This window comes from Echiichthys vipera, assembly GCF_963691815.1.
Source record: "Echiichthys vipera genome assembly, chromosome: 15".
NCBI classification, from domain to species: domain Eukaryota; kingdom Metazoa; phylum Chordata; class Actinopteri; order Perciformes; family Trachinidae; genus Echiichthys; species Echiichthys vipera.
The window spans coordinates 16,287,938-16,302,162 of record NC_139840.1 but is presented as its reverse complement, the minus strand read 5'-3'; the positions used below and the strand labels follow the sequence as shown (position 1 = coordinate 16,302,162).

Here is a 14,225-nt window from a genome sequence, read left to right as displayed (position 1 = left end):
ATTTGCCTGAAATAAAAATCTACCAAATACACAGCAATTTGATGTTAAGTATTGTGTTTCTTTGTGATGATCAGCAAGTATTTACCATGGATTTGGGCTGGCCAGGGTGTGGAGTTTCCTTCCCCTCTGGATGGTGCTGAACACTCCCAAGACAAAACAACAACAGAACAAAAGGAAATAAAAAAACATAAAACATATCTGTACAAGTAAGTGCTCACCAGCAAGAGACAGCATGTGTACACCCACATTAAACATGATCTCCAATAAATGGATATTTTATCAATTATTTTAACTCCTACAGCAATTTTCATATGGATCTACAATACCAATTCTCCGCAAACAGTTTCTTTAATGTTTTCCTCAGGTTAAGATTCAGTCAGGATTGTCCTTGTGCCCCTGCGCACAACTGAGTGTCCGTTCGATCGTCTGAAGGGAACCAGGGCACCGTAGGGAATCTACACATTGCATGTGTCTATCACAATCTAGTCATCAAACATGTCTTTGCCAAAAATGCAAGCAGAGAGTTCTGTACATACATATTCATACACATCACCTTCAATATGAAGGTTAATTATGAAAGATATAATCATATTTAGCAAGAGATAAACATATTTATATTCTCTGAATCTGGGTGGGGCTGGTTAAGAAGTCCTTTGGCAAGGCCTTCCACCCAGGACTCCACAGGTAGTGTTAAAGTTAAAACATGAGTGGGCGGCATCCTGTCATAGTGATAAAAACAAACTAACAAAAAACAGATGATTAAAGACAAAAATATATCTGGCTCTGAATTCACACCAGTTCATTTACGATACATTTTTCAAATTCATCAAACGGGCAAAAGATGATGATGTGAAAGTTGAAAATGGTGCTCCACTGTACATCCCTGTATTCTTCTCCATCTAATTATTCGTACTGGTAATTGCTTTTTCTTCTGGGACTTATTTCTGGCCAGGTCAAGGGATCTTCATTGCACACATTGACGACGGTAAAAGTCACAGGTCACACGTTTCTAAATGTCTCACACTTCTGTATACAATTTTAACATCTTCTAGTCCAGATAATATAGAAGTACAATATCACTCATTTTACCATACAGTCTGTAATTGTGAGAGATTCCCTGTGTTGATGTGGGATTATTGGAGTTATTTTGGTTTACAATGACAAAAATGGCACTCCATAACCACAGCAACTGATATCTGTCTCCCTTTTGTGGATAAATGGAGAAACAGTATCAAGTCTGGACCCTGAACTCCTGGTGTGATTGCATGAAGTGGGATAGCTGTAAGCCATGTGGTAGTGTAGACCCTGGTCTCCTGTTGTCATGGTAGTAGATTAGATTAAGACAATAGTCTCCACTCTGGCGCGTTCCGATGGATCAGGGGTCATTCGAGGGCTGCCATTGTTGTTGGTCCTGCGAATGCTGCCTGTTCCCTGGCACAGCGCCCCCTGTAGTCATGCCATAGTCGTAGGTGACTGACTCATCTGCACCCTCATGGACTGGATATTACTGAGGATCTTCTTCTGGTGGCCTGCCAGAGTCACTCCTATTCTCAGCAAGTCCCTAGAGAGAAAGAGGCAGAGAGAAAAATAAATGGAAAAGCACAAACATATTTTGAAGCCACAGATGAAAGGCTCAAAGTAATGGCTAAGAAACCCTCAACAGTCACCCAACTGTGGAAGAGACTGCAAGAAGAATGGACCAAGATCAAACCAGAGCAGTGTGAGAAACTAGTGATGTCCTGTGGACACGGATGTGCTGAAGTCATTCAAAGCAAGGGCCTCTACACTTCCTATTCATTTTTGAATCCTAAAGCCCTAAGAAAGCATTGTTTAAATATTCTATTCTGATACAATGGTTACCATGCTCTAATCTTGTTCTTTTTCCCCAAAAAATAAAGGTTTTTGTTGAAGTGCCCTGGTTATTTAAAAAACAAAATGATAGTACAGCAGTGGTATAGCCACAGTGCATATTCTATCAAACTTTGAACAATAAAAAATAAACGTATTTCAGAATAATCAAGTATTATTACTTTGTTTTTTTATTTTGATTTCCAGTGTATATAGTCCAAAAAAATGAAGATACCCCTTGCACCCCTTGATACCCTTGTGTTCCTCCCCTGGGTACCAGCTGGTGCAGGGTAAAACACAGTAAAGCCAACAACAAATCTGGATTGACACAATTGACAAATTAACATTAAAGATTACAATTTTTAACATAATCATCAATAAAATAGAGTCAATCCTGATATCCTGGTGTGTGCTCGAACTGAAATGCTTTTTTTTCACTATTACTATATATAGATGAAAGGGCAATTTCAGGGTGGAAAGCTGGTGGCAATGAACAGCAAACACAAAATTACAAAAATAATTCTATCACTTGAGAGAAGACTTAATAATGCATGTTACTTTGCATTGCAAAGAGACTGCATAAATGCCACCAAGCCCAGAGCATACACTTTCAATATTTTTTAATTTTACATTTTCCACATACATTTGTAAACCAAGCAACATGAATAAATGAAGTTCAATATGTGTGTCTATTGGCACCACACGTGCTACAAGAAATGCTGTAGCACCTGTGGTACCAATGCTTTGAAATATAAAAAACAGCAGAGAATAAATATGCCTCTTAAAAATGTGCATTTACGTGTTAAGTTTCATTAAGGATTTCCTATGTATTAGATAGTAGCATAGAGGGAAACATTTTTACAACAATCATGTTATTTTCTGTTATATTGAATTTTATTTTTATGTGTTACTCTACTTTCCTTCGATATAATCATTCAAAAGACTTGCACTTGACGTGGAGTGATTTTATGCAGGTGTGCCCATCAAGTGCCATATGGGTTTGGAGCTCTTCATTTGCACACAAGCAGATAAACTCACTCTGAGGTCATTTGAGCCACCAGCTGCAGGGAGGTAAAGCCTGAGTTGAGGAAGTTGTCTCTGTACTGGCTCATCTTGATGGCAGCGAGCCAGTCCTCTACTGAGCTAAAGGTGTTGAAGTCCGGTATGGATCTGTCCAACAGTGGCTGAGAAGGCCTGGAGGAGGGAGAGGGACGAAGGGGGGTAAGAGGAGGTAAGTATAGAGCAGGGCTTTGATGCAATATTAAGCAAGGGGGATTTAAAGAGGAGATAAACCTATGGAATTTGGGAAGGTCTATATGGTATACAGTATGTAGGTGTGTGTGAGAGGATGCAAAATAGAAAGTGCACGTGTGTGTGTACTGTAAATATTGGTTTGACACATTTTGATGTAACCCCCCTACCTATCTATCTATTTATCTATCAATATACTGTACCTACTCTACTGTAAGTGCAACTATAGCAAAAACAAAGACACCACTCACTGACCAAAACTATTCCTACAATAAAGCTATGGTGAGGCTTCTTAGTGTCAAATATTTAGGAAACTGGTCCCAATTAAAGAGACAGTGAACTGATACAGGAGGGAACTTGAAGAAAAACGTGCTCCATTGCACAAACTCAAAGTCACACAGGGACAAAAGTTCACCTTTGAATATGACAGCAGCACAAAGCATGCAGCCAAAACAAGTGGCTTCAGGACAGGTCTCTGAATGAACCACAGTGGCCCAGCCAAAGCCTGGAAATTTAAAATTGGAACAGAAAATCTGTGGAGAAACCTGAAGCTCACAGTTCACAGAAAGTCCACCTCCATTCTAGCTGGCAGGATGTTCGAGGCAGGGTGGAAGAAACTGCCCCAAACAAGGTGTGCAGAACTGGCAAAAAGCATACTCACTAAGGTTTATATCAAATCAGCCAGTGGTGCCTGTACAAAATAATGAATAAACCTTATCAATATGTTTTCAAATACCCATTTCATCATTATGGGGTGAGCCCACGTAGTTTAATTTTTGAGCTCATCTTTCCTGGATCATTAAAGGGTGAAAAAAATCACCATGATGTGGAGAAAATTGCTAAAATAAGAAAGCCAATATAAGAAGGGGGGGGGGGGGGGGGGATAGGGGAAGCAAAAAGTTCTGATGTCTTGCGGTCAACAGTAATGAACTCATGTTTATTTTATGAGATGATAACACATGACACATGACGTGTAAATACTGTGTATATAAACAGATGAAAAGCATATTAGTTAATGTCTTAATGTCTACTTAATGTCCATTTCAGGGTAAGGCGTCTTTCTTGTACTGTTGAAAACGTGTTTTTACTCACACTGCAGGGATGTTGGCTACAGCTTTTAGGCTGGTGGGGTTACGGATCATTTTGTCCAGGGTGCTGACGATGTCGGTAAAGCGGGGTCGTACATTCCGGTCCTTCTGCCAACAGTCTAGCATCAACTGGTGCAGAGCGCTGGGGCAGTCCATAGGCGGGGGCAGACGGTAGTCTTGTTCAATGGCGTTAATCACCTGGGGGGGAGAAATGGTGGGAAAGGGAAGCTCAGGTTGTTATTTATTCTGAGATTATGATAACTGATAATTCTATATTATATGGCACACTTCATATAGTAATTACAACTAATCGCTGTCAGTTATAGTGTTTTTCTACCAGCTGGCTGGTTGTCAATAATATACTTCATTAAAAACCAAATGCTAATTTGAATTTGCAATGACTAATGACATTATAGAATATCTACTCTGTAATCATGACATGCTCATCCCTGCCTCAACACCCTCCCCCACCCAATATGGACACACTCCCTTTGGTCACTCAAGAGACAGTTAGCATTCAGGCTTATGTGCCCTTCCTCTTGACTCCAGCCAATCACATGCCAGTCCTGAAGGACAGAGCAAGGAAAGAGATGGAAAGGAGAGTAGAGACAGTGTCACTATAGTAAGAAGTCACTGGGGAATGGGCAGATTGCATACTATTAACACTGTGAAGCACAGCCACTTGACACATGTCTCTTTAAGACTACACAGGCTATTCTGGCCTTGTTAGAAAGTAGCTACGACTTATTTCAGAATAACTTTTTAGAGTTAAAGTTAAGTGTTTCATAAGAGTTGAACTCGAGGCAGATTTGGAGACGTAGAGCACACTCGCATATCCACAGTCATGGCATTCTCACCTTGCCTAAGTAGGATTCACGGCTAAGAGTCTAGCTTGTTTGACCAGTGTGAGTGCATGGCTCGCTTCCTGGCCAAGTTGAGAGAGGTGAGGATGCGGGGGGCAATAGCGCTTAAGCATGGCACGGATCAGCTGGGACAAGTATGAGTGTGTCCTTAGGCAGAAGTGGAGTATCCCTACTGCAATGACCACCATTCAGTCTTCACAAAGTGTTCGTTAGCTATAATGTATGGTTTGTAATAAATATACAAACAATGAAGTTAAAATAAATATATCAAAGTAAAAAGTGCTTAATCTGCAGCTATGAAGCCACTTCTTAGACACCACAAATATTAAACTTTGCCCAGATTGCTGCATTGCACATTAATGGACCTAACTCTCACCCACATCCTTATATCCATATTGTCTGAAGATGTAATCTTTTCTTGAAAATGCATAGTTGCGAGATAAAGGTCTGGTGTGAAATCAAGTGTAAAAGATACCATCATTAAAAATTAGAGGCTGCTCGGTAGGTTGCCAACTCCACCCAGGAGTTGAGTGCAACTCAGCACAATCTTGACAAATGGTGCATATGGAGTAGTGGTTTTGTGTGTGTGTGTGTGTGTGTGTGTGTGTGTGTGTGTGTGTGTGTGTGTGTCTGTGTTTGTGTGTGTGTGTGTGTGTGGACTGAGCAGCCGGACATGCTGAGCAGTGCCAGTCCTCTTCTCTGCATTAGTCCCACAAGGCAGGGTTTGCTGCTGGCCCACTGAGGAAACATCTGCTGGGTTGGACGGTCCTTGGAGAGTGGGGTCCATAGAGGCCTGATGGTTGGCTAGTTGTCTAAGTAAGAGAGCTTAGGGAGAGGGACCTCATAGTATGGGACTATATCCAATAGTTGTGTGTTTGTGTTGGTGTGTTTGTGAGAGTCTGTGTGTGGACCTTATCCAAACGGACACGGGGAACAAAGCAGAGCTCTCGGCAATCATTCATTGCTCTCAAAAGCTGGCCAGGAAGGAAAGAGGATGGCGCGAGACTATGTCCATAATAAGTCTGCTTTCAAAGTCAGAGTCAAGGACATCTTCAGTGATGGTGCTTTGAGATGGGAGCTGATAAAAATTGTGTGATTTATTACAGCTTCCTCTCTTATGAGTTATACCAGATTGTGTATCTATGGGGCGATAAGACTATATAACCACATCTGTACGGAAATGACAGACATTCAGATTTGAATATGTTTTTTACTGCGTAAAAATTAAAAAAAAGTGATTTTCATGGTCTTAAAGATCCCATAAAACGGGCACTGCTAGTTCCTAGAAAAAGGTACATCGTCAGTAGTGACATAATGTACAAGTGGGTGTAACTAAAAAGTCAACACATTTTTCGACACATACACCTTTCGGCTAGTCCCATCATATAATCAGCCGAATTATTGGCCACAGTCTAATGTTCCACCCAAACATCCTGTTTCACATAAAGAAAGTTATTATATAATTGAATTAGTCTTTTGTTGTTTAACAATAAACACTTACATCCTGGTTGGACATGTCCCAGTAAGGCCTCTCTCCAAATGACATCACTTCCCACATAACGATGCCATAGCTCCACACGTCACTAGCAGAGGTGAACTTCCTGTAAGCGATGGCCTCTGGTGCTGTCCACCTCACTGGGATCTTCCCACCCTGAGGAAAGGAGAAAGGGACAAAAGGGACAGATGGTGAAATGAAAGAGTTTCAAAAACCGTTATTGCCAATATTCTTTTCAGTTGAAAAGCATTAAAGTCAGCCATTACAGACAACACAACCGTGCTTGCCTCAGCTGTCTAATTCTTTATGCAAACTGTTTCAATTCGTCCGGCTGCCAAAACATGCACAAGACTCTGTCTCAGCAGTGGCTCCCAACAGTGCTCGCCTTTCACACATCGACCACCATTACATTTAGTGTCTCCTCTCCCACAGTTGTGTTTGAATAAAGGAAGATAGACCTGGGCCTCTGCTTGTACATTGAGCGTGTCTGCCTGTAATTGGGCTACCTGGGCCTCAGGCATGCCACACGCCATGTTGACTGAAATTGACAGCTGCTTGTTTAAAATTCCACATACACATATATAGACACAGTTGGGAACATATGCACAAACACACACACACACAACCCCCCCCCCCCCCCCAGCACCTCCCCTTATATCGGAGTTAAGCTTGCCACCAGTTTAATAATGCCAATTAGCTGAACCTGAGCATTTGCAGATAAGCCGCTGTTGGAAACAAACCCAAACCCAGACCACCCTGTCCCCTGCTCAGTCACTGAGAGCGAGAGATGAAGAGAGGAATCAGAGAGAAGGGGAGGGAATGAGACAGAAAGGGAATGAGAGATTAAAAAGAAGAAAAGAGAGAACGAAATATGGTTCTCCTGCAGTGTTTCCATACCACAGGCGGATGTTTGAAATCCTGGACAAGAATAATCATAAACAGGTTCACTTGTGTGTTTTTCTGTATGTGTACATTTCCAGTTGTGTAGGTGTTACAGGTCACTGTGTGGCACTGCAGTGGTAGCGAGGCTGAGCTCATTAATAAGCACCTCTTTAGGGTTTGTCCTTTGAGAGGTTGCTAACCCCAAAAAGAGATTTAACACCTGACCCAGAATGGCGACTGCTGTCAGGGCACACTGCAAGACGCAGAGACGGTACTCACCTCTCACTGAGCACACCAGCCAGCGGAGAAAAACACAAAGTATTGAAGGAATTAGGCCATGGTGCAGCATGTGGTTGTGTGAGTCTGTGACAGACTGAGAGACCAGGAAAAAATATGAAGAGATCAATAGTTGAATAAAGGCTATCTAAGCCCCAGTGACCTCAATGCTTTTCTCATATCTCAGACCAGTTCATATCTTAATCGTTTCATCTAAACTAAGACCTCAGGACACTTTCTCTTGCCCTGTCTTTTGTCCAAGGGCCAATCCCCTTTTTCTTCATCCGTCACTCTGTCAGGGGCGATGCTTCAAGTCAATTATTTTGTTTGGACGAACATACAAGAGATGAAAAATGAAGACATTAACGCAGAATAACAAGGAAAAAAAAGCTGCTCCAAGCAAAACGCTGTCTATTACAGCCTTTCTTTATCATTACTCGCTTACTTCCTTCCTCGCTATGTACATCTGGTCTCGTGCCCCAGGACCCTGTTGGGGATATGAGCTGAGTGTCACTGGAATGGACTGAGCAAGAACACTGGCTTCACAAGAAGCTCCCTGTGCGCCTCCAATAAGGCACTTTAGTAATAACATTTCCAAGGCGGGTGATTCAGAGGCAGCTATGCAAACCCTTAGTAATTACTGCTGTGGGCCAGTGATAGCTCTGCCCAAATCCTGCTTTAATAATATGAAGTGCTGAACAGCTCATGCATACAAGAAAGAAGGAAAACACATAATAAAAAGCATTGGAGCTTTTTTTTTTTCTCCAGTAAAAAGAGCGTTAATACTACAGGGAATGATTTGAGGGTAGTAGAAGTGATGATGGGAATTGAAACTGACCTAATGTCAACACAAAAGCAGGAGTGCTTTGTGAAGCCTCAAAGCATGGGGAGAGCTCTTTGGAAATGGTATATTGTGCTGGCTACTGAAAAAGGAACAAGCTGTTTACTGTTTCCCTTGAAGTGAAATATCGCCCCTGGAACAGAACTTACACACTTCTATTATCTTGGACAGTTATCTCAGAATTTGTGTAGATGAGCCAGAATGTCGCACAGTCACTGCTGCTGCAGAAGTTCTAGGCCTTGAGAGGAGTAATCTGTAATGATATCAAGCGATACTTCGCAAAACTCCCTTGATAATAAATAAAGTGGATGACATATAGTGCTTGATTCTACAGAGATACTGGATGGGTCTATTTTCTGGTTGATTAATGCTGGCACTGTGAAGAAAAAGCGAGTGCCCATGACGGAAAGAAAACCTGAAATAAATGTGCCGCAAAGATACCTTACTATATGCTGTCAAAAAATATTTACAGACTTTCAACACCCACAAATTCTTTGTTTAAATTTCTACATCAGGCTTGTGGACAACACAGCGAATCATGTTTGCACACATAATTCCCGGCTATGAACACCTTGAGTAGATACAAAAGTGTGCTGTGACCCTTTGTCACCAGAATGAGAATAACAGTACAGATTCCACCTGGTTGTGACCGCTTGTGACAGGCAGTGACCAGTTGTGACAGCTAGCGACACGTGTGGAGTGCGACTGCAACAGAGATGTGCTGGGACTGTCAGGTTAAGAGGTATCACGGTGAGATGAGTGTTTTCCTGTGACAGTTAGGTCCGAAAAGATGAAGGATAAACATGTGGTGGCCAGGTGTATACTTAAAGGTGTCTGTTATGGTCTCCTGATCCAAAGTTTGTGTGTAGACATTGATACATAGAAGGGATATGAAACACCTGCCATGGTTGCAGTCGCTAGAGCAACGCACCACCAGTGTGCCGATTACCTTCATGTTGACAGTCACTGACATGCTGCTTAAGACTGAAATATACCTATCAGAATATAATGAACAGTCATCACTAATATGCAGCTAAATATCCAGATAAACGCACTGCAATCGAAAAAAAAGTCTAGTGTTTGGTTTTGTTTTTACTCAGTAATTTCTATTTACATAAGCTATTTAGAGATTCCAAATAAACACCCTTCATCTGGAAGACAAACAAGTAGATATTCCCCTCCCTGTCTTATTTTCTCCCGTTCCCCCTTCTCCTTTCCTTTACTCCTTGAACTTCAGTTATTCATTTCAAAACAATGCACACTGAAATGGACATGAGCACATTTACTTAGGCTGCGGAGAGTGCTCCATCAACATCCTTTTAATGAAATCCTGAGAGCAACGATCTGCCCTGGATGTTTGCCCGAATAGAATGAGAAAGAGAGTGAGGGAGATGGGGAGAGGCTGGGGGAGGAAGAGCAATATGGAGAGATGGGGAGAAAAAATAGAACAAGAAAAAAAGAGGTGGGGGTTGGTGATAGAGATTCTGGTTTCTCAGACACCCATGGGAATGTCTGGTGGAGAGAAAGACACAGGTCTTTCAACATAAATACAATGGAGCCATGCAAAACTCGAGGGAAGCATTTGTCATAGTTTTATTTTGTGTCCCAAAGATGCCCAACAGTCTCACACTTGGCTTGACTCTTCGGGGCTTTTTGTTTTTAGATTTGATTAACAAACGAATCCTGAAAATTGTCTCTACTGTGTGGGAAGATAACAGAAGGGAATGAAAAAATACCATACATCCAGAATAGCTCCCCATAATTGCTCGACTTCTGATAAAAAAAGGAAGAAATGTGAGCAAGATTAAAATAATATGCTTCATATCGCAGGGAATCTTCTGTCTGTAGTATTTTGATCCCAATTCAAAAATAATTGTTACGGGGAGCTGAAATCTGAAAGGTTACAGTATAAATGATGAAAGAAGAAATATAAATGAATGAAGAAAGGCACAGAAATAGTATTATTTTGTTTAAGTTCCATCTGTCCCTTAATACTTAGAGAGTGCCAGTGGTGTGCCACTCCAACTGCATCCCAGTCATCTAATTTTAAGGCAATAAAGCTAAAAAATACTCAACAGTGACTTTGTAACTTAATAGTGTTATACATCTCTTATGTCATTAACAAACTGTTCAGGACATCCTTACTGTTCCAATAGTCTTTAATGTCAAATTGAATTATTGGTTCAACTTTTATTTCTGGATTCCACAGTGGCTTAATCTCTATAAACAGATATGAATGCAGAATCTGTAGGTAATGGGACAAGAGTTCGGTATCAGAAGCATTCTGGTTTCCGCTTAGTAGTCTGAGTAGTATTGACCAATCACGTTTGAGCGGGCTTTGGTTACATACGGATAAACAGAAACCATAGGCTATTGTCTGACAATGATTTAGCTTTAAAACGTTTTATTCTGCATTCATATGTAGATATAATGGTAAGTTTATAGAGATGATGACTGATAGTTGTTGGGTTCCGTGATTAACATTAGCTTAATTATCTAGCTAGCTGCAGTTAATTAAATCTGTTAGCGACAGACAATGTTTGCCGGTATTGAGAAAACCATGCTCATCAACCTCGGTCTGAAATCAAAGACCAACTATTTCAAAATCTGAGTGGTAAATCTGCCACCATTATACTGCATAATATGTTCTTACTGTCTGCGGATGTCTGTCAATTTGCCTATATTTTATTATTTAAATGGAATTATGTAAACCATGTTCGCATGCATCCCGCATTAATGCAGGGCATGGCAGTTCCATTCTTGTCTGCACCAGAGAGAATTGTGAACTTGCAGACAACATGTATCACCTAGACATCTAGAACACCACAGCAGTCCCCAACATATCTGGCATCTGCTGGCCTGGCATCATCTAATTAAAACTAAGTACCAGGCACCATACTAATATTAGACAGTAGACTTGGCCCCATGATTCTTTCATTCCACATTTTGACAGTCTTATAAAACTGTATCACAACCTGAAGAGGCCTTATTTTTTTCTTTATGGTTTAGGCTTATGTTGTGGCTCTTGTTGTTAAAGAGTATGGGAAGGTAGTTAAGAAGGTCCCAGTAATGAGAACAAAATGGGTGAAAATGCAATGGTCATTTGAAGATCTTAAAAAGCTTCTAATTTGGAAATTACTGCTTTCGTTAAACAACAAATTGAATTGCCCCTTTGTGACACTGCAGTCTGCAGTATAGTATTTATATGGAGAAACATGCTCACAAACAAAGGAGGTATCTCTTTCACTGATTTAGTTTTACACAAACCACTTCATTGTGAATCCTACTCATATGCAAATGCCGTCCAAGAGCCACAGATGGCGGATCAATGCCCACCTTATACTGACTCTGGCAAACACGACAGAGGATATAAATCAAGGTGGAGTGCTGTGGATGGCTGCTCCCTCTTTTATGCAAGGACCAGGTATGGATCATGTTACTTTCTTCCTTGCTTTCAGATCCTATATCTCATCCATATTCATATTCTTGTCTATTCCTGGATAGTTTCTGCTGCTACATTGATTTACCCCAAGACTGAGCAAATTAAAAGCTACAGTCTGAATGAAATTAGCCTGGAAATATCTTAATTCGTTTCAAATACAAAATTGAGAGATAAAAACAAACCAGGGTAGGGCAGCATGTTTAGGATTTCGCTGCAATTATTAAAGCGCATGACTGGGATTCTATTCCCAGCAGCAGCAGCGACTCTAGTTTGGCAGGTTACATGGTTGGGAAGCCAGATGGGGATCATGCTTGGTCACTGCAGTGGTGACTCATACTTATGGGGAGAGGGGAAGTGGAGGTTCTGCGCAGTAGAGTGTGGAACTCTACATGCACTCCCAGTAAAACTGGCGGATTAAATAAAGTACCTGGCTGTGTATGTAATTAATCTAAGCACCCCCAAGCTAAAAAAGAGGGTTGGAAATGACAGGGTATTGTGGAGAACAATTGCATTGGGGAGAAAAGTTTTTTGAGGTTCCTTCCACACATCACATGTGAGTGACATCCAGATCAAACCAATTGCCAACTCATACATTCAGAGATATCAGCATTAGATTGTTTTACAACACAATATATCAAGCTCCAGTTGCACTATAGCCAGTTAGAGTTGGAGAAAAAATGTATCTGAATTTGTTTGTGAGGATTTGTTTTGGAACTTCAGCAATCTGTGTGTGCACATGTTGTATTTGGACATCCAAAGTAGCCTACAGTAAACCTAGCCTTGTGGAAATATGGAGGGAGATTGGCTGACTGCTTTACCTCGTAAAAGAGAACTGGTGAAGTATGTCTTCCTTTTACCTAAATCAAAAAATAAAGAAAAAGAGCTCTTGATCTTGAAACGTTTTAATATTACAAAGAGTGAAGCACATGTCCAGTTTTGACAATACTGTAGTGTGGAATTGCCAAGTGGTGTAGTGTGAACAAGACAGCAAATGTGAGATCTGTATTCACAGTTGCTCATTCTATGATATAAGCAATATTAGTAGCTTGCTGGAACTAGCTGTTGAACGATTCAAATGCTTTTTAACTTTGCTAAATGTATCTTTTGATTCATATAAAATATCAATAAATAAACACAGTGGTGTTTCCACAGTGCCTCGGGTAAAGTCAAGGCAACAGCCACAAAGGTTAAAGGTTTAATGTATATGTAAATATGTATTTAATGTTTGCATATAAATGTGATGAGTTTGAAAAATATCCCATTGTTATCTTTTGGCCAGGCCCATATGGACATGTTCCCATTTCACTTGTTTACGCAGAGACTCTGTCCCTTTAACTTGCAGTGCATAAATATTTCAGTCCAAGTTGAATAGACAAGCCAAAAAAGTACATGGGCCTGAAGCCAGAGAGAGAGGGTGAAAGGATGCAAATAGAAAACAGACAAATGACAGAAACAACAGTGCGTTCCACATAGTATGAGCACTGGAGCGGAGCTGAGAGAATGTCACTCAGGTCACAGGGATTTGACGGATGAGCTTTGTTACTGGCTCTGTGTGACCTCGCCTTTCAACCCCTCTCAGCCTCAATGACACAAACAAACAAACAGACACAGACACACACACCTGCATACACATACACAGAGTAGGGTTCCTAGGGGATATATATGTCTATACCCGGGAACCAAGCACAAACATACACTTCTTACCACATATAGGCCCATTCACTCACAATGTACAGTGCACATTTGCGTGACATGCAAGGAAATACCCATACCTGCCCTCCTCACTATGACACTGAGGGCATGAAACCTCAATAGAAAGGGTAACATTTACACTGGAGATCAAAATTAAAGAACATAGTATTAAAACTTGATTAATTCTGAAATATTGTTTATTTTATTGTTCAGAATTTGATAGAATATGTGATGTGGCTATACCACTGCTGTACAGTACTAGTATGTTTTTTAAATAACCAAAGCACTTCAACAAAATTTTGTGAAAAAAAAACATCAGTAACCACTGTGTCAGAAGAGAGACGATTTAAACAATGTTTTCAAAGGGCTCAGTATTTTCCCTAGGTTTACAGGATCACGATTATACAAGCAATAATCAGAGCCAAAATGCAAACTCAGTGTATTGTACAATGAGCTACACTCTGCATCAGAAAATGTATTTTAAAAGGTCCAAATAATGTTCTCCAACAGAAACAGTCCAAAGTAAAATAAAAATTTGCTTTTCGGT

At 40.7% G+C, this 14,225-nt stretch overlaps 1 protein-coding gene across 1 annotated transcript in view; it reads right to left on the bottom strand.

Moving 5' to 3' along the window:
* Window positions 1-627: 627 nt before the first annotated feature.
* LOC310957681 (ephrin type-B receptor 1-B) overlaps window positions 628-14,225 on the bottom strand; it is a 154,129-nt gene continuing 140,531 nt past the window's right edge. Inside the window, exons 13-16 of the mRNA XM_083928366.1 lie at window positions 6,552-6,701; window positions 4,192-4,385; window positions 2,887-3,042; window positions 628-1,561 (exon numbers count right to left, since the gene is read on the bottom strand). Of these exons, the coding sequence (XP_083784492.1) occupies window positions 1,453-1,561; window positions 2,887-3,042; window positions 4,192-4,385; window positions 6,552-6,701 (609 nt within the window). The 3' untranslated portion in view covers window positions 628-1,452. The remainder of the gene's footprint in view (window positions 1,562-2,886; window positions 3,043-4,191; window positions 4,386-6,551; window positions 6,702-14,225) is intronic.